Source organism: Haematobia irritans, chromosome 1 (genome assembly GCF_050003625.1).
Source record: "Haematobia irritans isolate KBUSLIRL chromosome 1, ASM5000362v1, whole genome shotgun sequence".
In the NCBI taxonomy this organism is placed as follows: Eukaryota; Metazoa; Arthropoda; class Insecta; order Diptera; family Muscidae; genus Haematobia; species Haematobia irritans.
Genome location: NC_134397.1, coordinates 80,169,861 through 80,196,588, shown reverse-complemented (window position 1 = coordinate 80,196,588; position 26,728 = coordinate 80,169,861). Strand labels below are relative to the sequence as shown.

The 26,728-nt window shown below is 35.7% G+C and overlaps 4 protein-coding genes and 1 long non-coding RNA gene across 5 annotated transcripts; 2 read left to right on the top strand and 3 right to left on the bottom strand.

Annotated features, from left to right (window-relative positions):
* Positions 1 to 2,870: 2,870 nt before the first annotated feature.
* LOC142239511 (uncharacterized) lies at positions 2,871 to 3,236 on the bottom strand. The gene is made up of 2 exons (XR_012723056.1): positions 3,121 to 3,236; positions 2,871 to 3,052 (listed from the first exon to the last, which is right to left on the bottom strand). It is a non-coding gene; the product is annotated as an uncharacterized LOC142239511 (long non-coding RNA).
* A 3,211-nt stretch (positions 3,237 to 6,447) lies between these two features.
* On the top strand, positions 6,448 to 7,455 carry LOC142221279 (sex-regulated protein janus-A-like). The gene is made up of 5 exons (XM_075290941.1): positions 6,448 to 6,572; positions 6,629 to 6,723; positions 6,789 to 6,867; positions 7,093 to 7,217; positions 7,277 to 7,455. The coding sequence occupies exons 1-5, from the start codon at positions 6,524 to 6,526 to the stop codon at positions 7,367 to 7,369; spliced, it is 441 nt and encodes a 146-aa protein (XP_075147056.1). The 5' UTR covers positions 6,448 to 6,523; the 3' UTR covers positions 7,370 to 7,455.
* A 1,445-nt stretch (positions 7,456 to 8,900) lies between these two features.
* On the bottom strand, positions 8,901 to 10,290 carry LOC142221278 (serendipity locus protein delta-like). The gene has a single exon (XM_075290940.1). The coding sequence runs from the start codon at positions 10,171 to 10,173 to the stop codon at positions 9,019 to 9,021; it is 1,155 nt and encodes a 384-aa protein (XP_075147055.1). The 5' UTR covers positions 10,174 to 10,290; the 3' UTR covers positions 8,901 to 9,018.
* Positions 10,291 to 12,555: 2,265 nt separating this feature from the next.
* LOC142221280 (mitochondrial nicotinamide adenine dinucleotide transporter SLC25A51) lies at positions 12,556 to 14,236 on the top strand. Its single transcript, XM_075290942.1, has 3 exons — positions 12,556 to 13,547; positions 13,616 to 13,745; positions 13,811 to 14,236. Exons 1-3 carry the CDS (start codon positions 13,036 to 13,038, stop codon positions 14,120 to 14,122), a joined length of 954 nt encoding a protein of 317 aa, XP_075147057.1. The 5' UTR covers positions 12,556 to 13,035; the 3' UTR covers positions 14,123 to 14,236.
* A 2,481-nt stretch (positions 14,237 to 16,717) lies between these two features.
* Positions 16,718 to 17,634, bottom strand: RpL32 (Ribosomal protein L32). Its single transcript, XM_075290938.1, has 3 exons — positions 17,516 to 17,634; positions 17,175 to 17,274; positions 16,718 to 17,101 (listed from the first exon to the last, which is right to left on the bottom strand). Exons 2-3 carry the CDS (start codon positions 17,265 to 17,267, stop codon positions 16,790 to 16,792), a joined length of 405 nt encoding a protein of 134 aa, XP_075147053.1. The 5' UTR covers positions 17,268 to 17,274; positions 17,516 to 17,634; the 3' UTR covers positions 16,718 to 16,789.
* Positions 17,635 to 26,728: the final 9,094 nt, after the last annotated feature.

Sequence of the window (26,728 nt, the reverse complement as noted above, 5' to 3'; positions counted from 1 at the left end):
CTTTTTTGAAATATGCTTAAAAACGATTTCGTCTTATCTCTGTAAACCCAGTGCTTCTACATTCAACACCCATTTTTTACAAAGAAATGAATTGTATTTTTTTTATTATTTTACCGCTCCTCGTAATTGCTCCCTTTTCTATTTGTTAAGCGAGCTCGTTTTTTGTGTGTAAGAGGCGTAAATGAATGAGAACTGAACAAAAGAAATGTTAATGCAATTTTAATTTTTAATGGAAACAACATGAAAGCTAAATATGAGAAATGATAATTAAAAATTTTTAAATATAACAATATTAATGAAAGAAAGCTGATAATCCAGAAAAGAAAACATTGTGTTCTAGGGTCTTTAATTAGTGTATAAATGTACAAATTAATAAAAAATCATAATAAAATTATAATCGAACTTGTTTTATTTTTATATACCGGGGTATAAGTAATTGGGTGGTCTTATACGTTTTATACTTTTTAATATAAAATTAGTAAATTTTTCTGAACAAAGTTATATCCAAAATAAATGTTTATAGCAAATAATTAAATAATTTTTATTTAAATAGCAAAATAATTTTCTTGTATTCATCATTTGTCCAAAATGATTGCGATAGGCTGGAATGAAACGATTTAATTTCGTTGTGGCTTTTAAATTTCAGTTAGCGGCATTCTTGCATTTTATCAATTCAAAACATTGGAGCTTATACATTGGGAGAGTATAACATCCTTCAGTAAACCAGCCAATTGCTTCTCAATGTATTAATTTCAGTCAACGAAGAGTCTGGTATAGAACACTAACATCCCTTTGTGACGAAATATAAGTCGGGAACAGTGACTTTGGCTTAGGAACTACCCTTGAACTTGAGTTATGGGCTTAAGTTGGTTGTTCCCCCCGATGTAACAACATTGGCAAATGAAATGGCGTTATTATCCTTTGTGGGAACCGTGGTGGTGACCACTGGATTTGAAATTGCTAGTGAGGCGGCAACAGCATGGTATTGCAATGCGATTGTGTAGATATTATGGACACCAACGAATTAAGTTTGTTGATGAATGAGTCCATTGCTGCGCATGATGTAAAAGTTAGCATAACACCGGAATTATATGTTTTTTTTTGATGTGCGTTACAAATTGACGGTATCCATTTGGAAAAGCTGAAGAAGACAATGTACCACATGTTGTAAAAGCTGTTGCAGAATGTGGTAAGACACCAGGAGTAGAGCGGCTGGAGCTTTATTCTTAACAATTATTAGTGTCCAGTGCTGTATTAGATTTTTTTGCAAAACAATCCAAAAACTGGTAGAAAAACACTTTTCAAAACAATTATCATGAATGCGTGTATGTAAACAATCAGCTGCTGCGTATGTATAAGTAAAAATAGTATGACATTTGGCTATGTTGTCAATTAAATTGCGGAGAAATAAACGCGGAATAGCTCCAAAATAGCTGTTTTCTTCGTTCGAAATGTATTGTCAACACTCTCATTATTCAACGCGAAAGAATGGTTAAGTGAAGTTTTTTTCGTGCCAACAAACATAGTACCCACCTTTAAACTCGAACTTAATACCCACCTTAAAGGTGGGTACTATGTTTGGTGTTCGAGTTGAAAACCACTTTATTTTCGCGATTACTTTTCCTTATAAATGAAAATAAACATATTCCTGTAAAGTCTCGCCGAAATCTTTAGGAAAAAGAAAGTGCGCGTCAAGTGAGTTAATTTTTCTGCTTCATATTGAACTGTTTTAATAAAGTAACCGCGAAAATTTCAACGCGAAAACAGAACATAGTACCTACCTTAAACTCGAACTTAATACCCACCTTTAAGACCGGTACTCTGTTCGGTTTTCGCGTTGAAACTCTATACAAAACCAAAAAATGCGAAAAATTTGCGAAATTTTTTCCATTTGTGATACTTTGTTTTTTCGTGTTGAAAAACTGACGTTTATAGCACGGCGCCATTTGCAATGTGAATTAAGAAATAATTTAGTTATTAAAAACTATTTGTGCGGGTTTATAAATCAAACACGGACCATATTTTTGTTCCGAAACTATACAAAGGATCAAAGGAATAGCAGATCAATTGCCCAAGGAAAAATAAAATGTTATTTTGTAAAAACAAGCAACACCACCAACTTAATCCAATATCGCTCCCTGTAAAATAGCGCTCCAAGATACCTAAAAAACGCCGCTTTCTATGTGCGAAATAATGGTTTCCATAAAAATTTTTCGCAAGAATGAACATAGTACCGGCCTTTAGGGAATAATTATGTCGAGAAATTGTTGAGAAAATCGCGTTTTCAGCACTTCATTTTTATTTAAATAAATTGTAATAAGCTATAGCTTATTATATAGCAACTAAACCCTGCCCACATTTTTTGAATTTGGGGGCGCTTCTGAGAATCCCCACTACGTCGAAAACAGTCGTATACGATATCCTCGGAAAAGCGCCGTCACTATTGAGAAGTTGTACCATGCCAAGCAAGGCATATTAAAGAGGTAAAGTCATGCAATTAGGTGACTAATATCGACATTCATCTTGTCAAAGGCTTTGTTTACGTTTAGTAGATTTGTTTACATTCTTTGTGTACATAAATATTACAATACAACAACACTACACATACACAAAATGTCAACTTAAGTGACCTGCCATTTTAGTTTGACTTTCTAAATATCATGGGGTGTACACACGTTTGCTCGTGACTTTACCTTTAATTAATATGCCTTGCATGCCAAGTTACTACAAAAAAGTATCGCATGAGTGCAATTATTAGGTGCCCTTCTGGATACATTTAGAAGGAGGCCAATAAGAGCCCCTTCAAACAATCAGACAAAGTTCATTTTAAGATAGTTGTAAAAGAATCAATGTGGTCAAGTAAAACACGATTTTTTAGATGTTTATTAATTTTATTAAACATTTATAAATTCTCATAAATATAACATTTATACGACTATCACATCACATTTAACATATTTTTATGTATTAATAAAAGATTGATGTTGAGTTACAAGTTGCATTTTGTAGCGTCTATCAGCCAGTGCCTTTATTCCCTATTGAGGCAGCGTGTCTGGAAAAATATTTAAAAAACTATCACTTTATTCCATTTGGAAAGTCAAAAATTGTTCACCAATATACCTTTCACAATTTTAAACGAAATAACTATGTTTTCAGCACTTCACTATCATTTTTATTTAAATAAATTATAAGAAGCTAGTTGTGCTTGGTGTTTCACAAAATATAAAATGGCTCTTGTAACAATAGTGATGGCAAAATACTTTCATGCGAATAGTGATGGAAAAATACTATCACAGTTGGCGATTGTTGCAGTGTCACTTACGAGTCTGTGGTAGCGTGGAGGATGAAATGGAACTTTGAAATGCTGGCAGGGTAGTTGTGCTTGACAAAATATTAAATGGCTCTTGTAACAATAGTAATGGCAAAATACTTTAATGTAAATTTCTTACTTGTTGATACGCTTCCCCCATCACGGTTGATGTTGCAGTGTCACGATTGTTGTAGTGTCACGAGTCAGTGGTAGCGGCGAGTACGAAATGGAACTTTGAAATGGTGGCAGGGATGTTATGAACATACCGAAAATTTCGTTAGCATAAATGGCAATTATGGGAAAGACATTTTTCGCAAGAGGGCCATACCGGCCTTAAAAGCAATATTTTTTGCAATTTTACATATATTGGGTACGTTTGTTTCAAAATAATAAAAGTATTCCCTGCCAGCATCTTTTTTAATAAATTTAGAATGATGCCAATAAGATCCCCTTCAAACAATCAGAAAAGGTGCATTATAAGATAGTTGTAAAAGAATCATTGTGGTCAAGTAAAACACGATTGTTTAGTTGGTTATTAATTTGATTAAACATTTATAAATTCTTATAAATATAGCATTTATACCACTATCACAACACATTTAACATATTTTTTTTTCATTAATAATAGAATGATGTTGATTTACTAGTTGCAAGTTACATGTTGCAGCGTCTATCAGCCAGGGTTTTTATTCTCGATGGAGCGTGTCTGTAAAATATCTGAAAAACAATCACTTAATTCCATTTGGAAAGTAAAAAATTGTTCACCAATATACCTTTACAATTTTAAGCGAAATAACTATGTTTTTTCCGCACTTCATTATCGATTTTATATAAATAAATTATAAGAAGCTAGTTGCGCTTGGTGTTTCACAAAATATAAAATGACTCTTGTAACAATAGTGATGGCAAAATACTTCCATGTACATTTCATACTTTTTCATACGCTTCCCCCATCACAGTTGGCGATTGTTGCAGTGTCACTTACGAGTCTGTGGTAGCGATGAGGATGAAATGGAACTTTGAAATGATGGCAGGGTTATAATAACCTTTTAATTTAGTTGCATGTAGCGGTACAACTTGTCAATAGTGACTTTTTTGATGAGATTTAGATATCGAATACGACCGTTTTCGTAGTGGTGGGGATCCTGGGATGTCCCGTCAAATTCAAAAATGTTGGCAGAGTTATTTCGCCCTTGATATAATTGAAACAATGTATAAAAACCCTGCCAGCATTTCAAAGTTACATTTCATCATCATCGCTACCATAGATTCGTAAGTGACACTACAACCCTGCCAGCATTTCAAAGTTCCATTTCATCCTCATCGCTACCACAGACTCGTAAATGTCACTACAACAATCGCCAACTGTGATGGGGGAAGCATATCAAAAAGTACAAAATATACATGAAAGTATTTTGCCATCACTACTGTTAGAAGTGCCATTTTATATTTTGTGAAACGCCAAGCCCAACAATGATTCTTTTACAAATATCTTAAAATGTACTTTTTCTGATAGTTTGAAGGGGCTCTTATTGCACCTAATAATTGCACTCAAGCGATACTTTTTTGTAGTAACTTGGCGTGGTACAACTTCTCAATAGTGATGGCAATTTTGCGAGGAGTTTTGGATATCGTATACGACTGTTTTCGACGTGGTGGGGATTCTCAGAAGCGCCGTCAAATTCAAAAAATGTTGGCAGGGAAAAATCGCCAACTGTTATGAGGGAAGCGTATCAAAAAGTACTAAATGTACATGAAAGTATTTTGCCATCACTATTGTTAGAAGTGCCATTTTATAAAGGGTGATTTGTTAAGAGCTTGATAACTTTTTTTTTAAAAAAAACGCATAAAATTTGCAAAATCTCATCGGTTCTTTATTTGAAACGTTAGATTGGTCCATGACATTTACTTTTTGAAGATAATTTCATTTAAATGTTGACCGCGGCTGCGTCTTAGGTGGTCCATTCGGAAAGTCCAATTTTGGGCAACTTTTTCGAGCATTTCGGCCGGAATAGCCCGAATTTCTTCGGAAATGTTGTCTTCCAAAGCTGGAATAGTTGCTGGCTTATTTCTGTAGACTTTAGACTTGACGTAGCCCCACAAAAAATAGTCTAAAGGCGTCAAATCGCATGATCTTTGTGGCCAACTTACCGGTCCATTTCTTGAGATGAATTGTTCTCCGAAGTTTTCCCTCAAAATGGCCATAGAATCGCGAGCTGTGTGGCATGTAGCGCCATCTTGTTGAAACCACATGTCAACCAAGTTCAGTTCTTCCATTTTTGGCAACAAAAAGTTTGTTAGCATCGAACGATAGCGATCGCCATTCACCGTAACGTTGCGTCCAACAGCATCTTTGAAAAAATACGGTCCAATGATTCCACCAGCGTACAAACCACTCCAAACAGTGCATTTTTCGGGATGCATGGGCAGTTCTTGAACGGCTTCTGGTTGCTCTTCACTCCAAATGCGGCAATTTTGCTTATTTACGTAGCCATTCAACCAGAAATGAGCCTCATCGCTGAACAAAATTTGTCGATAAACACATTTCGAACCGAACACTGATTTTGGTAATAAAATTCAATGATTTGCAAGCGTTGCTCGTTAGTAAGTCTATTCATGATGAAATGTCAAAGCATACTGAGCATCTTTCTCTTTGACACCATGTCTGAAATCCCACGTGATCTGTCAAATACTAATGCATGAAAATCCTAACCTCAAAAGAATCACCCTTTATTTTGTGAAATGCCGTGCGCAACTAGCTTAATATAATCTATTTAAATAAAAAGGAAAATGAAGTAAACATCTAAACAATCGTATTTTATTTGACCACAATGATTCTTTTACAACTATCTTAAAATTCACTTCTTCTAATAGTTTGAAAGGGCTCTTATTGGCGTCGTTCTAAATCTATCTAAAAGGGCACATAATAATTGCACTCGTGCGATACTTGTTTGTAGTAACTTGGCGTGGCACAACTTCTCAATAGTGACGGCACTTTTGCGATAAGTTTTGGATATTGTATACGACTGTTTGCAACGTGGTGGCGCTTCTCGGAAGTGCCGTGAAATTCAAAAAATGTTGGCAGGGCTGTTTCAGAGATGTCACCTTGTTTTTACATCATTATGTCGCCCTGTGTTGGAGAAGCATGTGCTATCAGCTGGCGCTCACACATAGATCCTTCTTATTGTATCATGAAATATAAAAATAGACGAAATGCTAAGGACAGTTTTTAGTCGAGGATTACATCGCGCATTTGGATATCGTAGGTTTTAAACTTGAAATCGTTATCATTAAACGTTAAAAAATATATATTTAAAGAATTTAAAAATTGTTATACAATGGCTGATCCAAAGCTAGAGGCTGTGAAAGATGTGGAAATAGAAGAAGGCATATTCAAATACGTTCTTATTAAGGTAGAAGGCGCACCTAAGTCATGTTTCGGCAGTCATTGAAGACCACTTCTCTTTTTATGGTATAGGTATATGGAAAAGTGCAAGAAGGCGGTGTGGAGCCGCACAAACTCATTGTAAGGGGATACGGCGATTGTCAATGGCATTGTAAGATGAGATAATATATTTGGACATTTTAGTGAACCCACACCGAATTACTTGAAATTATAAAGTAATTAAGTAAGAAGTAAGTCATTGCCCTGGAAAGGGCCTGAATCTTTAGAATCAGCCCGTCAAGCTTTATGATATGCGTTTCAAGTAATTCGGTAAGGTGACACTAAATTGCAGTTAATCCTAGCCTTGCTTGAATTTGAGTAACTAAAAATATTTTAGCTGATATATATGAGCGTGCCAGTACTTCCTGTCAAGGGCTAGGCTTAGACACCGAATGTCTAGGCGGTGGTAGAATTGAACACAATGCTTCGGCAAAACTTCTTAAAGTTTACGGATACTCCCAGGTTAGATTTCTAAAGCACTTCATTGAATTTGCTTATTTTTAATATTTACTCTTGTACAGGGATATGGTAAAGCGGATCATGCAGAGACAAGAAATATTCTACTCAAAACTTACAAGGATTACAATATTGAAATATCAGATGAAGGTTATTAAGTACAGTAGTTTCTTTAATACCAAGCACTTAAGTTTGTACCGAAATAAATAATTAACAAATAAAGTTTGTACCGATATTAATAAAATTGAGATGTATCTAGCTCAAAGTCATAATGTAAAATAAATGCTAAGACAGAATTCGACGTCTGCTGTTGTATTACGATAGCCCCATAGTTTACCTAGTTTGGTCCTGCCAATCTAAAACAGGCTGCGACGTTTGTTATTTCCGCAAAGAGTGACTACTATCCCTTTTTCAGCAAATTTTTCTGCTGTATGGTTACCTTACTCGGAGAAGTTAGTATACTGAACGCTCTCTAAAGTGGGTACTCTCTTATTAATGGGCGCGATGCTACGTGAAGGTCAAAAAGGAGAACCACTTTTTATTATATCCAAGACCTCAAAGTTTGTACGAATCATAATATGTATGTACAATCTTTTAAACTTTGACAAAGTTTACTAGCTATACCGAGAAGAGATAAACCAGTGCTTTATATAAACTGAAATAAAATTAATGGCAGCAATGCGAACACGCATTTGATTCAGATACACTATTGTTATTGTATAATCGAGGATTCTGTAATAAACGAAAAAACTTCATGTACCGTTGGAATCACGCATAAATAATAGGTTAGGTTAGTTGGCAGCCCGATGTATCAGGCTCACTTAGACTATTCAGTCCATTGTGATACCACATTGGTGAACTTCTCTCTTATCACTGAGTGCTGCCCGATTCCATGTTAAGCTCAATGACAAGGGACCTCCTTGCAGTGAAACCATTTAGAGAAGCTTTGAAACCCTCAGAAATGTCACCAACATTACTGAGGTGGGATAATCCACCGCTGAAAAACTTTTTGGTGTTCGGTCGAAGCAGGAATCGAACCCACGACCTTGTGTATGCAAGGCGGGCATGCTAACCATTGCACCACGGTGGCTCCCATTATGATAATATAGTAAACGTCTACCAAAAATTGCCCACTTTTAAGAGGTATCCGTGCGTCAAGTTTTTTGAGAGGTTTCACTGAATATGATTTCTAAGCCATATCTACCTTTATTGATATTTTACAATGCTGAAATTGTTCAATAAAAATGTTATGTCTTATACATATGTTAAATCTTATACATATGGAATGGAAAATAACAGATCTGTATCTCCAATAAATTTCCTCCAAAATGAATCTCCGTATATAGTTAACAATTTTCCACACATGAAGTTTCAACCCCTAAAAAGTTTAGCAATATTTTTCCTTATATTTAACTCTTTTTTTAATGTTTGCATTACGCGTTGCAAAAGTGTTTGCAAAGTTAAGAGACTTTTTCCAAATTGATCGTTTCATTGTTCCAATGAAAATTCGAAAGTTACTTGATATTTCTATAAAATTTGCATCCTAATCCAAACTACTTCATGCTTTGTGGCACTCTGTTTTAGTAAACAAACACTAACTAATTTTACATTTTTTCCAAACTGTTTGCTATTTCTTGTTGACCGTTATGCCAAGTTTTCTGTTTTAATTATATGCCAATTACAGTAAAATTTTGAGTTTGGGGATGATCCGAGCTATTTATTAATGAAAACGCTTAACATTTAATTTCTCAATAGAATATATACCGTAGACAAAATGCCGACGGTAAGATAGATATCAAATTTAAAATTAGGAGTCCATTATAACATCGTGCTCATTTTGCATGTGTTCATTGAACAGATCTTGCATTAAAAATATGTCGTGACAAATGACACACGTAAATAAAACTTGGTCTTGTTCCTCAGAAGACAATTTTTGTTTCTTCTTGGGAGTCTCAACGTCTTCTTCTTTATGATGTGTCTGGTAGTGCATTTTGAGAGTATACTTGTCAACAAATATTTTTCCGCAATTTTCACAACTATAACGAGGCCTATCATCTTGGTGCGTTATCATATGTCTTTTGTATGTTCTTTTAGTTTTGAAACTTTGACTACATATAGGACAAATTAGAGGGTTATCTTCCGCTTCGTGTTGTAAACGATGATTGAAGAAAACTGTTGATTGGGAGAAGAACATTCCACAACGTTCACATTGATGCTTTTTCTTGTCAAAATGTATTTCCATGTGTCGAATAACGTTTGCACGTCTAGCAAATTTCTTATCACAGAAACTACACTCAGTTTCTGTTTTGCCATTATGAATATTCATATGAAGTACCAAGTATTCCTCATTGCGTACTTGAGCACCACATTCACTGCACGTAACTCTTGTTTTATGATCGTTATCCAAATGTAAATTTAGAGCCTTTTTACTTTCCAATTTAATATTGCAAACAGGACAAGCATAACCAAGATGTTCCCTATTTATATCATCGGCATCTACGACGTCATCGAATTCTCCTTCTATGATTTCTGTTTCTTCAATTATGTTGTCACTATCGAAAGCATTATCTTCAATATCATCATCTGGCTCATAATCACTACCGTCGACCATCTCCACTAACTGATTGGAATCAGTCGAGCTGTTGACTGACCGAATATTTTCCTCCTTCAAAACAACTGTTTTCACTCCTTTTAATCGATTAGTAATTTTTTCCGTTAAACATTTTTGCACTTCTAAAAGCTCTACCACAAAGCAATCGTAGCGTATGAGTTCCTTGTAGCATCCAACACAAACTCTTGCTCTGGCTGGTACATTAAACGTGACTTTGATTACTCTAGATATGTGCCTTATTATATCCAATATAGTTTTCTTTGACTTGGGTGCCTTGGCTTTATAAACTTCTTCAGCGTGCAATGCCTTATAATTTGTTTCCAGACAGATGTGGCACATTGGGCGCTCCATTTTCAAACATATAATGGGATGTGAATTATTTTTTTGCTAATACTCTTTGTTTATTTTATTTCGGGAAAAGTCCTCGGTACCAAAAAGCCTACGAAGTGTCAACAAATTGAAAAGCGGTCCTAATTCGATAACATACCGAAGCATACATTTTTGGAATAACCTACAGTAGGATTTACAGCGTCGCAACGACGCCGTTAAAACAATGACATCAATAGGTCTTTTCGCACGAATTTGTAGAAAAAAGATGGCTTTGTTATGCACTTTACACATTATCAGTTATTCCGGACGACAGTGCTCGTGTCGAACATATCCCATATATTGTGCACATTATAAGTTAAGTCCGAAGGCATAATCGATACTGCTGCATATTTATGGGATCGATAACACATTTATCGATAGTCTGTAATGCGCTTTACTATCAGTTATTCCGGACGGAATGTCGGAATATATATTCAAAGATTAAACTCTAAGAAATCGACCGGTTGCGACAACATCTCCAACTTCATAATTAAGAAGTTCCCCGACAGTACAATAAATCTACTATCATGCTTATTCAATAACTGCATCAACAACTGTTACTTCCCAACAGCTTGGAAAAATGCAATTATCATTCCGATTAAAAAGAAACCCAATAGCGAGACCCCAGCAGAATTTCGACCAATCTCCATGCTCTCAAACATTGGCAAACTGTCCACACACTACAGACAACGCTGTATGCAGACGACTGCTTAATATACGCTCACAACAAATCACCACAACAAGCCTTAGATCACGCACTAGAACATCTAAAAGATATTCACAAATATTACAAAACGTGGGGTATTAAAATAAACGCCTCAAAATCAGAAACCATTTGTATCCGAAATCCATCGGGGAAATGTCCACGATCAGTTGTTCCAGAGAGCAAAGGCGAAACGAATTGCTGGAATATTCACATACCTCCTCAACAACAAATATTTACCCCAACAAACAAAATTACTGCTTTACAAAGTGGTTGTCAGACCATTACTGGCTTACGGATTCCCAATCTGGTTTGCAATTTCACCAACTGTTGCCAAAGAAATAGAAGTATTCGAGAGGACAATTCTGCGTAAATGCATCAATATACATTACGAATCCCAACATAAGAAGTATTCGAATACGTACATCTATAACTCTTCAGGAATCGAGCCCTTCTGCAAATTTGCCTTTCGTCTTCAAAAACAGTTTGCCGGTAACCTGGAATTCCACGAAAACGTACTATTGAATGAAATACATGAACCCGAAAAATCTATCAGCTGGACTGACTCAGCATACCTCTCACCGATAGGAATTATAAATGCAGTAAACGACAACGACCCAGTCCAATACTCTACTCCACAATTTTACATAAAACATGTACCTGGGACTCACAGAGGCTAAAAAAAAATAAAAAAAATGAACAAAACCATATAACTCACAACCATTTTTGATACACGCATATGTATATATACACCTTAATATCACAAATCATATTTTATTACGTGCAATTTATATTTATGTAGTTTTTAAGTTGTTTTGTTATTTATTTATTTATTTGACATTACCCATTCATGTCAAGACACATTAGAGGCCGGGAGCAAACCTCTCTATTCTCTCCCTTTATGTTAACCAACATGTTTCTCACTTGAAATGAAATCGCAAGTAGCATACACCTACAAATCACTGTATTAGAATAAGACAATTATAGTTCTATATCTCTCTCACTATCATTTAGCGTTAAAAACATACCCTGTTATCGAAAAAGAAGAAGACTCAATAAAAATACTTACTCACTTACTATGCACAATATATGGGATATGTTCGACTCGAGCACTGTCGTCCGGAATAACTGATAGTCTGTAAAGCGTCTAATAATTCAGTCCATTGTGATACCACAGTGGTGAACATCTCTCTTATCACTGAGTGCAGCCCGATTCTATGTTAAGCTCAATGACAAAGGACCTCCTTTTTATAGCCGAGTCCGAACGGCGTTCCACATTACAGTGAAATCACTTAGAGAAGCTTTGAAATACTCAGAAATGTCACCAGCATTACTGAGGTGGGATAATCCCCCTCTGAAAAATTTTTTTGGTGTTTGGTCGAAACTGAGTTTGAACCCACACGAAATGCAGGCATGCTAACCAAACATCCTTCAATGGAAATAAACAATTGAATTTATAACCAAAAACAGCTGTTTCTATGCATTTCAGTCGATCGATAGAGCTCGTTCGACATACAGAAGCAGGCTATTAGTTTCGAGAATTCTTTCATTTATATTATGTTCCATGAAGTTGTTTTATCGACTTTTTATTACGTAATGGTTATTCTATCATGATTATTCGCACATGCTCTCAATAAAAACGGTCTGGCAAGCCTATTTGCATCATACGGATTTTCAAGGTTCTCAAAATCGCGAAGCAAAAAGCAACTTTGTACAAATTCATAAATAAACTGACAACAATAGGAAATAAGGTTACACTTATATACTCTAGAAATCATTGACAAACTAAGCTTAATATAAAATAAACTTGATTGTGAAAAATATATAACTGGACATCTCTTTGGTATCGGTTTGTGGCAGATTAAATTTGTAAATAATGAGTGATGATCTACGTCAGATTCCTTAAAACAAATTATATAATTAATAATGTTTACAATATTCAGAATTACGATGTTTATTATGGATTGTAGCAAATGATAGAAATCAAGTCGATAAGGTTTATGTTTGTGTGTGGCACAAAGTTGACAATAACAACACATACACCATATATCAAAAAATTGTTGCACCCTAGGAATGATGAGTTAGCAGTTTAGCATTATTGGAAGATTGTACAAAAAACTTAGGAACCAAGTTATCGCAAAATGATGGAAAAACAGTCCCATTTAAACCCAAATCCTGCACAAAGACGAGACAATGACGGCGATAACATTCCCCAGGGACATAGTGTGTTCGTAGAACGTTTCTTCGGATCCTTTCAATGGAAGGAGTTCGCTTGTGGATGTGGAGCAGCTTTTGTAAATATTGGGATTACGTACCCCATATACAAGATGATATTCCGCCAAATTCTGCACGATGTTCCAATAACATCTGCCTTTAGTCAGCTACGACATGAAGGTCTCATGTTTTTATATCGAGGAATGCTTCCTCCTTTGGCACAGAAAACCATCTCATTGTCCATTATGTTTGGTGTGTTTGATGGTACGAGGCGTTATCTCGTTGACGATTACTGTATGAATCCATACAAGGCAAAAATAATAGCAGGTATTGCGGCGGGGACTGTAGAGACCTTACTGCTGCCATTTGAAAGAGTGCAGACACTGCTTGCACACTCCAAATATCATGAGTATTTTGCAAATACACAGCATGCCTTTAAGTAAGAATACTGATTATGTTTTTGTGACGTGATTTATCACAGGAAAAAAACCACTCATCACTTTTCAGATATGTTATGACACACCATGGTTTTAAGGAACTTTATAGGGGTATAGTACCCGTGCTTTGGAGAAATGGTCCTTCAAATGCGTTGTTCTTTATTTTGCGAGAAGAAGCAAGCATACATTTACCGCAAAGAGTAAGTAGATATTTTCCAATAAGGCAAAAAAAAAAAACTTTGAAAAACATTCGTATTATTTGTAGTCAACAGCATCTTCAAAAGCAGCGCAAGAATTTATGTCTGGTGCCATTATAGGGGCAAGTGTCAGTACTTTGTTTTACCCACTGAACGTCATTAAAGTAGCAATGCAAAGCGACATGGGGCATCCATCCGAAAGCATGACGCAGTCGCTTCTGAAAATCTACCGCGAAAGAGGGAACAGTGTTGCTCATTTTTACCGTGGATGCGGCTTCAACACAGCGAGATCATTTGTAAGTTGGGGTGTCATGAATGCTGCCTATGAAAATCTAAAAAAAGTGATGACTTCCAACCACTCCATGGAAATTTCCAATTGATGGCATAAAGACAACATTGAAACACCCACCAAATTATCTGATACAAATAGCCAAAGCTATCCATGTAATATACATATAATTTCTCGAAGTAAAGAAGGAAATACAACGGTTAAATGTTTATAGTTACTATTAGTTAAATTTTTGTATATAGATTAATTTAAGAAATGACAATACGACCGACTGACATCCCTTACAGATTAACCGACGGTTTGTTGTACAGTTCAAACAAATGTACAGCCATTTTTCCTTATTATTTGTGCTGAAAATTATATGCAATTAATAAGATATAAAGATAATGTTAGCTGAACATTATTACTATATTAAACAATGACTAAAAGCTTTGGATGTTCAAAGGCAATTCTGACGTCACTATTACAAATTATGCACGTATTACCAAATAATTTCAGTTAAAAATACACAATTTTTGATACATTGATTTCCGATTCAAATTTCCAATTTATTTCAATAGTTACAAATCCGAAATTGTTGTTCTTGAAATATTTAAGAAATTTGGAAAGCGCGCATTTAACCTGTCGTTTATAATTGTGTAGAACGATTTGATGTATATGTTGTGATTTTTTAAGTTATAAACTTATTTAACTAGCTAAATATAGCTCCTTGTTAATTTACATATTAATTAATAAAAATTATGAATCGATATTTAACTACAATATACAAAAATAATTAAATGTTTGGTACTATTAACGAAAACTTTAATAACTTAGTTGTTACTCTTCTGGTCGAAGTACGAAATTATATTATTCTATTCCAATATTATCCGCGAAAATAAACTATGTTCGCTTGAACCATTCCAGACGACATAAGTAATAAAAAATGTCTATATTATATCAAAGAGTCCATCATCTTGGTAACGCACTAATTGCCGTCTAGGAGGAACATATTGGAAGTTCGGCTTTCCTTTAGTGGATTGCCAAGCTCCGAGTATCTTGTGCAGAATATTTCTTCAAATGATCAACAATGGAATCAATTACAGAAAGCACATATAATTGCTTTTTAATTTACAATTCCTCTGAATAATAATACATTAAATGGTACGTATGGACAATGCATATCTACCTGAGTTTAGCAATTATTTAATAATCGTTGATAGGAATGATTTCAACTTTTTAGCTAAAAGACGAAAAATGGCCAACAAGAAAAATCGATTTTCAAATACATAAAAAGTTGAATTTGAAGAATGATACTCTCAGTAGTATAAAATAACAATGTTAGCCTCCATATTGCCATTTTAGCCGATATCAAAGTACCGTGAATCGCTGTGCACTTGTGAGAAGTATCCTAAAAAATTAGTATGTAATTCGTGAAAAACAAACACTTTGCCTAAAATCAACTACATTTCCAAAATGTTGGATTTTGCTTAAGGGTGGGTATTAAGTTCGAGTTTAGCCGCTAAAATCTTCATTTTTTTACGATTACTTTTCTTTAATAATCCATTTTAAAGAATAAAAACTTTACAGAAAGTTACTTTGGGCTATTCCCCATCAAGTTATATTAAAATTTGCATCAAAGACATTAATTTTATACTTCTTTTTTACTGATTTATTTTGGTTTTTGGGGCTAAACTCGAACTTAGTACTCACCTTAAAGAATTGTTCGTTTTATCCCTATATCAAAGTTGGGATTGGTTTTCAGACCCTGACCACAAGTGACGGGATCTATGTCACGTAAATAACAGTCGCTGATATAGGTATTGCTCCAAGGTCTACACATCCTAACAAGCCTACATACATCATCTACCGCTAAGTTTTGTAGCATATATTTCTTGATAAGCTTTAGTAAAATTTTCTCTTATATACCACCAATTTTTGCTAAAATTTGTATTTCAATCCGGTTTAAATTATCCAAAACTCTTTCATATTCGTAGTCAACTTAGGTAATATCTTTGCCAAACGTACATCTTTTGTCCCAATTTTGAGCCAAAATTATTATTCGTGTTAATTTTAGATTTCAATATATATGGCTAATATATGAGAGATAAGCCAAAGCAACAGATAAACATTTAGGCAATGCTGGCACATACATACCCACACATTTCAACATGTCTAATATATACACGGGTTCCAGCCATTGACGGATGGTCCCTTGTTCCAAAAATATTTTAGTACGACGTACAACAAATATGTTATACCGTACTGTGTTTACAAGAGCAAGTCAAAAAAATGTTAACTTTTCTAATGTTGAATTTTAATGATACTCATCAAGTCCATCTTCTTTCAAATGCAGCGGTACTCATTTAATCGTGAAAATTTTCACTATGAATCATGGACAATCATTTAGTACACTTGTTCCAAAATTAAATATAATGAAATTTTAAAAAAATATTTTACTATGTATATTGAAAAATATACATACGTACACAGCATTGCTGCAAAACAGAAAATTAAATATTTAATATTTCAATTATTTCTGGAATTTTAAATATTTTGGCAATGTCAAAAGACTTTCTTGACATACTGTATATTTGCCTTACAAAAAACAATGCAAAATTGTACGAACTTCTAGCGATTGAAGATTTTTTACTTTCACGAACTATATTCATTTTCCGTAGTCTGAGCAAGATAAAACACAAAAGCATAATGTCTAAGATTTATATTCATATCCTGTTGCAGAATAAAGTACAAATTAATTGAAATAAACATAAAATGTTTATTCATTTTCTTGAGAGCGAACACGACCATTGGGATTTGTCAAACGGATGGACAATTGTTTGGCACGTTCAACAATTTCCTTGCGTTTCTTGGAGGAAACACCGTGAGCGATTTCACCACAATATACACGGTTTTGCATCATCAAGACCTCGAGTTCTTTAACATTGTGAACTAAGAACTTCTTGAAGCCTGTGGGAAGCATATGAAGGGTACGTTTGTTGGAACCATAACCAATGTTGGGCATCAAGTATTGGCCCTTGAAGCGACGACGTACTCTGTTGTCGATACCTTTTGGCTTACGCCACTTGTGCTGAAATGGAAAAAAAAATAATTGTAAGCAATAGGTTTTATAGTGTATTTTAAAATTGTTTATTTTTACTTACCGACAATTTAGCATAACGATCCGACTGATGACGGATGAAGTGCTTAGTGCGCTTCTTCACGATTTTGGGCCTATATGCTGGGCGAATGGTCATGTTGGGGCTGAAATTACACGTAGGTTGTCAGAAATTTTTATCACAAAACTATTTCATTCTGGTGCACAATAATGCAGTTGTAAACAATAAAGTTTCACTTGGATGCTATCCATATTATCCAATACACATGGAGCAAAATGATCACTTTATCTACTACTTCAAAATGTGAGCTTGCATATTTTGTGCACCATGTTAATGTCTTAAAAAAGATGCTTTTAATTTTTAATGATTTTTTGAATAATACACACCACTTTTTCTAAAAGAGCACGTCAAAAAGAAAGAAAGCAGAAGTTAGCCGCAATCAAGCAGCTGAAACAAAATTTGACAGCTGTCATTTTTCCGCGTGGCCAACCATTTCGTAGTAGGGATGTCGCATTAAAAATTTTTCCGCTATGTTCAGTTTTCATGTTTCCAACCCTGCCAGCATTTATTTTTATTTTATTTATTTAAGGCCGGTATGCACCTCTAGCGAAAAATTTCATTCCCATAAGAAATGCATTGCTATTTATGCTAACGAAATTTTCGGTAGCGTTCAATTTCGTAAGCTGGTACGCACCTCTAATGAAAATAACAGGGTTGTCAAAAGCATATTTTGGCAGTAAACGTTTAATTTATTACAATCATTGTGTGCGTAAAAGTTTTAAAAGGTCTGTAAATAATAAACAATTTATTTAAGGAATATTTGGAACATATATTAACAATTTTTAAAAGCGATTAGCTGGTTTAAAATGTGTGTACATAGCCCTATTTTTTTGTTGTAGACTTAAATAAATTTTTGCTACCGAAAATTTCGCTAGAGGTGCATACTGGCCTTTACGGCCTTAAGGTGAGTATTAAGTTCAAGTTTAGCCGCTAAAATCGCCATTTTTTCACGATTACTTTTCTTTAATAATACTTTTTAAGGAATACAAACTTTGTGTAAACTTGCTGTGGGCTATTCCCCTTCAAGTTATAGTAACATCTACAACAAATATGTATAATTTTATTCCTTTTTTTATTGATTTAGTTTTCACTTTAGTGAAAAAAACTCGAACTTAATATCCACCTTTATTCATAAAAAATCATTAACTTGCACTCTAAACCAGTGATAGCTATCACGCTCTTTTTATTCTATAAGCCTTATATAAAAATAGGTATTCATGAAAAAAATATAGTTTTAAAAGATCAATACGGTACCCACCTTTAGATTGCAAACATATTCTTATATATTTGATAAAATGGTGGAGTTGATGGGATTGATTGGTCAATTTCACGAAATAAAATTGCTCACTAAAAGAAATGAATAAAAAATATATTATCTTAGTCCGTTTAATGTAAACAGGCTTCAATGGAAGGTATTCACATTTCACAATTTCTTACCTTCAATAAACGTATATTGTTTTACATTTTTACAATACCACAAAACACAAACACAGGTAATTTCACATGAGTGTTGTCATATCCCAATAAACACAGGATGAGCGTTTTTCAAATGCAACAACTTTTCAGTTTGAGGGTAAATATAATTTTCAACATAAATTCAATTTGACTTGAAATAGCTCATCTTCAATACATCTCCAAATTGTTTGCGAATTACTTCCAATTTGCCAAAATGTTGACGAAATCGTCTACTTCACATGTTTCATAAGATTATTAAAAGTGGTCAACCTTTAGCATTGTATGAGTGCTTTTCATTCAGTAGATCTACGAGAAATCCTCAATTACTCATTCCTCTTGTGAGGAATTCTGTTTACATGAGGTCTTTTGTTGTCAGGATTGCTAAGTGCTGGAATGTGTTGCCCTATTCTTTACGTATTTTTTCTCAATGTAATAATGTCTTTCGACTGAAACTTTATGAGTATTTTAATGCCTGATGTCTAAAAATCTTTCTTTTTTCGCTTGACTGACTATTTCATCGCTGTTCTTTAGTTTTTGTTGCTAACACGGGGTTATTTACTAGTTATTTGTAATTTCTTTGTACTACTTGAATTATTATTTCAGTGTATTAGATTTGGAAACTGGTTGTGATGTGTATTTATTTAGTTGTAAGGATTTTAATTTTAAAGTTTTTTTCTGTAGCCTATGGTTATTATCTATTACTGTGTAATACACTATATGGGCCACTAGGCCTTTGTATTATATTGAATGAATAAACAAACAAACAAACAAAATCTTTGAAAAGGTTTTGAAGATAATATGAGAAAACTTTGACAAAACACTACCCTAAAATGCAACGAAAAAATCATGTGGTTTTCAATACTGTTACGTTTTTATATTTAGGCGTTTTTAATTACCGGACAATTAAAACACAGTTCTTTTAAATAACGACAATCTACAATTTATTTACTATGACTTCACACTTTACAATTCGTTCACACTGAAGTTATTCGTTTGACGCTTTAATTAAGACTGACTCGTTAGCAGCATGTGAGCGCTTTTATATATGACGGTGTGGCAATACGAGAACATTCTGGTAGCACTACAATATTCTGGCAACGCCATAACATTCTTAGACAAGGCTAGAAGGATCTACGACCATTAAGTTATTCGTCTGGTGGCTGCCAAACACATACACACTCACATAGATATATGCTCGCATTACTACAACAACAATGACAATAGACAATGAGATGAAATGAGAAAGCAAAATAACAAAGCAAAGGGGTTGTTATTCTATGAGAGAGTAAGAACTAACATTTCGGTAAGCAAACAAAAGAACATAAAAGAAATTCAGGAAAATACTAGAAAATGAATAGATGATTCCAAGAAGTGATAGCGAAATTTTATCGTTACAATTTGAAATTTTAAATTAACGGAAACTAATTTAAATAAACTTATGTCTATAATTATCAAATTCGTCACACTGCCTCCCGCTTAAGCCTGTTCGTCCCGAACAGGCACAGAACCTGTTCCGTAAGGAGCCAATCGTTCCAGATGTACAACTTTCATCTTTGATCTAGGGCTGTCGTCCTTCTGAATCCGGTATACAACATCATTGATCCTCTTGATGACTTTGTATGGGCCTTCCCACTGTGTTTGCAGTTTAGGACACAATCCTTTCTTTCGTTGCGGGTTAAATAGCAGAACCAATTCTTCTTCTTGGAAGCCCTTAGTATTTACAGCACGATCGTATCTCGCCTTCATTCTGTTGCTGACCATTTTTATTTTGTTGCGCACTGATTCGTGAACTTCACCGAAAGTGTTTGGGATGTCGTTTCTGTTTTCTTCCATGGCGAGCTCATTAGGTTTAGCGCCGAATATCAGATCTCCAGGCAACGTCAACTCAGTTCCGAATAGAACATTGGCCGGTGTTCGAGAGGTGGAATCATGAATGGCAGATCTATACGACAGCAAAAACTTTGGTATATGCTCGTCCCAGTCCCTCTGGCCGTTGTCCACTACTTTTCGAAGATGTTCTTCCAGAGTGCGATTAAACCTTTCTACCATGCCATCGGATTGTGGATGTAATGGTGTAGTCCTCGTTTTCTTGATACCAAGGGATTCACACATCTCTTTGAATATGGCCGATTCAAAATTTCTTCCCTGGTCTGAGTGAATCTCGGACGGCACACCGTAGCGACATATCCAGTTTTTGTTGACCACATCCACAATCGTTTTTGCCTCTTGGTTTGGAATTGCATACACCTCCGGCCATTTGCTGAAGTAATCCATGACCACAAGGACATAACGGTTTCCAGAATCACTTACTGGGAAAGGGCCTGCCACGTCCATTGCTATTCTTTCAAACGGGGCTCCTGGTCTATATTCTTGCATAGGACCTCGACTTTTCCTTGTTGGACCTTTCGCCTTCATGCACTTCCCGCAATTGGCTACCCATTCAGCAATTGATTTCTGGCATCCAACCCAGTAGAATCGTTGCTTCACTTTATCGGCGGTTTTGGTTATTCCCAGATGACCTCCACTGGGACCATTATGGAACTCCGCCAAAACGTCTCTTATTTTGGAATCTGGAACGATGATCAAATTTCGGCTGCTCTTGCCATCTTCGCTTTCCCATTTACGTTGCAGGGATCCATTGGCTAGAACTAAACTATCCCATTGAGCCCAGTATGATTTCATAAGTGGACTTTCGGCTGCGATGTCTTTCTTACTGGGCTTCTTGTTCTCTTCCTTTGCCGAAATAATTTTGTTCAAAATGGGATCTTTACGCTGTTCTGTTGGCCAGTCCACTCCAGATTCGATGTGTAACAGCCGAATATCAACAATCTCCTCCTTATGTTCAGCTTTCGAGCAGTGCTTGCATTCTATACTGCAAGGTCGACGTGACAAAGCGTCAGCGTTACCGTGTTTTCCACCTTTTCTATGCTCGATACTGAAATCATAGCTCTGGAGCCTCTCGATCCAACGTGCCAGTTGAGCTTCCGGATTCTTGAATTGAAGCAACCATCGTAGAGCTGAGTGATCAGTCCTTAGCAAGAAATGTTGTCCATACAAATATTTATGATAATGTTTTACACTCTCTATGACGGCTAGCAGCTCTCGTCGCGTTACACAGTAGTTCTTTTCGGGCTTGGACAACGTTCGGCTGAAATATCCGATGACCTTCTCCTTGCCGTCTATCTGTTGGGATAGCACACCTCCAATACCATGCGCGCTAGCATCTGTATCCAAAACAAATTTTTCGCCCGGAATAGGATACGCTAGAACAGGAGCTGAACATAAAAGTTCTTTTAAATGTTGGAATGAATCCTCCTGTTCGTCGCTCCACTGGAACTTCTGACCTTTTTGCGTCAATTTATGGAGACTAGCGGCGATGCTGGCGAAGTTTGGGACGAATCGTCGGTAATATGTACATAACCCAAGGAAACTTCTTAATTCGTGGAGATTTCCGGGTCGTGGCCAATCTCTGACAGCTTGGATTTTGTCTTCATCGGTGGATATGCCCTCTGCAGTCACATGATGACCCAGGTATTTAACTTCTCGCTGGAAAAGGGAGCATTTCTTTGCGTTAAGGCGTAGACCAGCGGCTGACAATTGCTGGATAACGTCTTTCAAGTTCTTAAGGTGCTCGTCAAATGTTTTGCCCATCACTATGATGTCGTCCAAGTATATCAAGCACGACTTCCAGTGCAACCCCTTCAGTAATCTTTCGAAGGTAGCTGGAGCGTTGCAGAGCCCGAACGGCATTACATTGAATTGCCAGAGACCGCCATTAACGCCAAAAGCCGTCTTTTCCTTGTCTTTCTCGGCGATCTCTACTTGCCAATATCCACTCTGCAAATCAAGCGTAGAAAACCATGTTGTTCCGGCTAGTGTGTCCAACGTGTCATCAATGCGTGGAAGCGGATAACTGTCCTTTTTGGTGACATCATTTAGTTTTCTGTAGTCCACGCAGAATCGGGTACTTCCATCTTTCTTTTTGACCAGCACAACTGGGGAACACCAAGGACTTGATGATGGCTCGATCACTCCACTCTCCGCCATTTCCTTTATGAGCTTTTGAACTTCGTCTCTTTTTGCCAGGGGAACACTTCGTGGTGCCTGTTTTATGGGCCTTTCTTCTGCGGTTTTAATTTCATGTTTCACTACAGATGTTCTTCCTTGATTTCCCTTTTCAGAAGCAAAAGCAGAGGCGTTTTTCCACAACAATTGCTTGGCTTTATTTCTCTCTGACGGCGATAGATGACGTGTCCAAGCCTCGAAATACCCTTCTAGATGTTTTCTCACTGCTCCATGTGTCTTTGATGAGTTGCCTTCCAAATTGACTATTGCCTCGGCTGGTGTACATTTTCCAATATCAGAAAATTTTACAATTTGCTCATGATTGTCAGACAAGTTCAAGACACGGACTGGTATTAGTCTCTCTTCGTTCGTTGTTACCAGGGCATTTGCTATCAAGATGTTGTTGCTTTTGTTTTCTGCTGGTTCAACAACCCACAATTGGCCGACTTCACAATCTCCATCCATAGAAACCCATATAATTGCTTCGGCATTCGGTGGTATAGACTCTGACTGGCTCGTTGTCAAACGTCTGACAGGTGTATTCTCGTCGTATCCCACGTTTACCGTTATTTCGGTATCGCACCATGTCATTACACGACGCTTCATATCCAGATTGAGACCAAAAGCAATCATGAAATCCGCTCCAATTATAACTTCGTCTACTATATCGGCCACAATGAAATCATAAGTAACGGATTTGTTAGCAATAGTTAATTTTACGGTGACCTTTCCATATACGGTTGCGGGTTCCCCTGTAGCCGTGCGTAGCTTGACTCCAATCAGTGGTGTAACTTTTCCTTTTACTAAATCAGATCTAATGATAGACTTTGATGCACCAGTATCCAACGTCAAAGTACGCTTGTCGCCATTAATAACACCCGCAATAGTTAAATTGTTGTTTTTCTGTTGAACTATTGCTATGGAGATGGTGGGGCCATCGTCTGTGGGAGCCAGCTCTTGCCCCGCTGAACTAGCTCGATTTAGTTTAAAGGTGACTCACTTGACTGTGGGGTCACCTTCTTATGGCTATTGTTTAATGGAGATGGTGATGTGGACCTTGACCGTTTGCGTCGTGCTTTGCATTCTCGAGCTAGATGTCCCGGCTTATCACAGTTATAGCATTTGATCCGGGATTTATTTGCCTCTTGCTTCATTTCTTGCATTGCCTGCTTCATGGCCTCTTTCATCGACTCAATAACGGACTTTGATTCATCACACTCTGTCTCTACTTTACGTACCTTGTGAATTTGAGGCCGCGCTAGCAATCTTGCAGCCTCCTGTGCAAGTGCGAATGTTACTGTTTCAGCGAATGTAGCCTTTTGTGACGCATATGTTGCACATTTTATATCTGGGTCTCGAATTCCATTGACGAAGGTTTCAATCTTGATGCGGTCCACAAGAGGATGACTCTCACCTGGGTATGTCAAAAGCACTAGCCGCTCAACTTCTGTTGCGAAATCTTGTAGGGTTTCATTCGATTTCTGGATTCTTCCTCTCAATTCCATTCTGAAGATGTCCTGCTTGTGCTCTCCACCATACTTGCGTTGAAGTGCCGCTATTACTTCATTATAGTTATTTCTAGAAGCAGCGGGAATGCTTTGTATCACATCAGCAGCATTGCCCTTTAATGCCAATAGAAGTTCAATTGCTTTATCATCGTCATTCCACAAATTTCTACAAGCAACCATTTCGAATTGAAATTTGAAGACATCAAATGACGTTGAGCCATCGAAAACAGGAGTTTTGATTTTTGAGCCCTCGATGACGCGCATTGGACCACCTTTAATTTCCAGCTCTGACATTTTTTTCTCGATGTGCAGAAACTTCTCATCATGAACCATAATTTTCTCATCCACGGAAAGAACTTTCTTATCCAATTCCACAATTTGATTTTCTATATGGTCCACACGTTTCTCCATGCCTTCAGAAATTTGTTGTAATTTTTCGTTGAGAATTCTATAATTTTCGTCGAATTTTTCTTCCAATTTTCTAGAACTTGCTTCCATTTGTAGGGCATTTTCTTTAAGCAATTTTCTAGAATTTTCTTCCATTTTTCTAGAATTCTCATCCATGATTTTTCTAGAGTTTTCTTCCATCATTTTGCTCAAAACATTGAGCATTGATGTGTAATCCACAACACTCGAAGCCACAGATGGAGTTTCTACACTGCTTGTATTGACGAGTATTGATTCATCAATGTCTTCCTTATAATCAAACTCATGCGTCGCAATGTCCATATTACGCCGTTCAAACTCTTCCAGTAGACGCTTTTGAAGCTGGGCCTTATTGCCTGTTGTCGGCAGCTCCAGTTTGCTCAATTCCTTTTTTAAGTCTTCCACACGAAGCTCATTAAACTTCATTGTAGATTTTTTTTCGTTATCCCACTTCTGACACCAATTGTTACGTTTTTATATTTAGGCGTTTTTAATTACCGGACAATTAAAACACAGTTCTTTTAAATAACGACAATCTACAATTTATTTACTATGACTTCACACTTTACAATTCGTTCACACTGAAGTTATTCGTTTGACGCTTTAATTAAGACTGACTCGTTAGCAGCATGTGAGCGCTTTTATATATGACGGTGTGGCAATACGAGAACATTCTGGTAGCACTACAATATTCTGGCAACGCCATAACATTCTTAGACAAGGCTAGAAGGATCTACGACCATTAAGTTATTCGTCTGGTGGCTGCCAAACACATACACACTCACATAGATATATGCTCGCATTACTACAACAACAATGACAATAGACAATGAGATGAAATGAGAAAGCAAAATAACAAAGCAAAGGGGTTGTTATTCTATGAGAGAGTAAGAACTAACATTTCGGTAAGCAAACAAAAGAACATAAAAGAAATTCAGGAAAATACTAGAAAATGAATAGATGATTCCAAGAAGTGATAGCGAAATTTTATCGTTACAATTTGAAATTTTAAATTAACGGAAACTAATTTAAATAAACTTATGTCTATAATTATCAAATTCGTCACAATACTTATTTGTGCAACGAAGTTCGTGGTCAATTGCAAGAAATAAAAAAATGGGAAATTTTAGACAAATAACCAAATACTTTATAAAAATAGGTAAGTGAAAATAATAAATGAAATAAAACTTTAAGGAAGTCACTAAATGTATATCTCTTTGCAGAAAACTAAAATTATGGATTCTACTTTTTTGAAAACATTAAAAAGCTGACCGATGAAAAAATGGTGGACAATTAACTGGAACTGCTTCAAATAGTTTATAATAATGGTACGTCAATATGAAAAATTAAATCAACACTTTAGAGAAGTCACTAAATTTAAATCTCTTTGCAGAAAACTAAAATCTTTGGATACTACATCTTGCAAACATTAAAAAGCTGACCAATGAAAAATGAGTGGCTTATCGACAAGAAAAAGTTTCCAGAAACATTACAAGTGCAACCAATTAAAATGATTAAAAACAACTAATTGTTGAAATCAACAACTTCCGGATGAAAATGTGCATCACTTCGTCCGTTTAATTCATATGCTATTAACAGTTTAAAATGGATATTTTGTGAATTCCTTCTGCTGGAAATCAATTCTAACACCAAAAGGAAGGAAATCGAATTATCAATGCAAATGTGTTTACTAATAATGTTTAAGATATTTAAAGTTTGTTTGTTGTTGTTGTTGTTTTTTTTTTTTTTTTTGTTGATATGTTTAATAAGATTATTATTTATCAATTGGTATTGTAGTGTATTATGTAGTGTAGTGTATTATATATTTTATTTTGATGAAAATGAATAAATTATACAAAATTCATAGAATTTCGGCTTTGACTTTCAATTTAAAGTGGGTATATCATTCATACAAAATTTAGGTTGAAAAGTATTTGCAATGGTGTTAATTTTGAATTTGACTCGCATCGAAAATTGTTTGACAAATTATTGAGTAGCGATGCATTTCAATTTGAGGATAACACTTGAGATACTATTGCTAATGTGTTGAATTTCACTGTTGAGGGCAAGGCATATTAATTAAAG

What these genes read in the sequence shown, in the direction of transcription:
- LOC142221278 (XM_075290940.1), bottom strand. Translation starts at nt 10,173, where the DNA reads ATGGAGCGCCCAATGTGCCACATCTGTCTGGAAACAAATTATAAGGCA.
- LOC142221280 (XM_075290942.1), top strand. Translation starts at nt 13,036, where the DNA reads ATGATGGAAAAACAGTCCCATTTAAACCCAAATCCTGCACAAAGACGA. An exon ending in AATACACAGCATGCCTTTAA is followed by an intron (nt 13,548 to 13,615) that starts GTAAGAATACTG and finishes ATCACTTTTCAG; the next exon opens with ATATGTTATGACACACCATG. An exon ending in GCATACATTTACCGCAAAGA is followed by an intron (nt 13,746 to 13,810) that starts GTAAGTAGATAT and finishes TATTATTTGTAG; the next exon opens with TCAACAGCATCTTCAAAAGC.
- RpL32 (XM_075290938.1), bottom strand. Translation starts at nt 17,267, where the DNA reads ATGACCATTCGCCCAGCATATAGGCCCAAAATCGTGAAGAAGCGCACT. An exon ending in ATCGTTATGCTAAATTGTCG is followed by an intron (nt 17,102 to 17,174) that starts GTAAGTAAAAAT and finishes TTTCCATTTCAG; the next exon opens with CACAAGTGGCGTAAGCCAAA.
- LOC142221279 (XM_075290941.1), top strand. Translation starts at nt 6,524, where the DNA reads ATGCTAAGGACAGTTTTTAGTCGAGGATTACATCGCGCATTTGGATAT. An exon ending in ACATCGCGCATTTGGATATC is followed by an intron (nt 6,573 to 6,628) that starts GTAGGTTTTAAA and finishes ATATATTTAAAG; the next exon opens with AATTTAAAAATTGTTATACA. An exon ending in AAGTTTACGGATACTCCCAG is followed by an intron (nt 7,218 to 7,276) that starts GTTAGATTTCTA and finishes ACTCTTGTACAG; the next exon opens with GGATATGGTAAAGCGGATCA.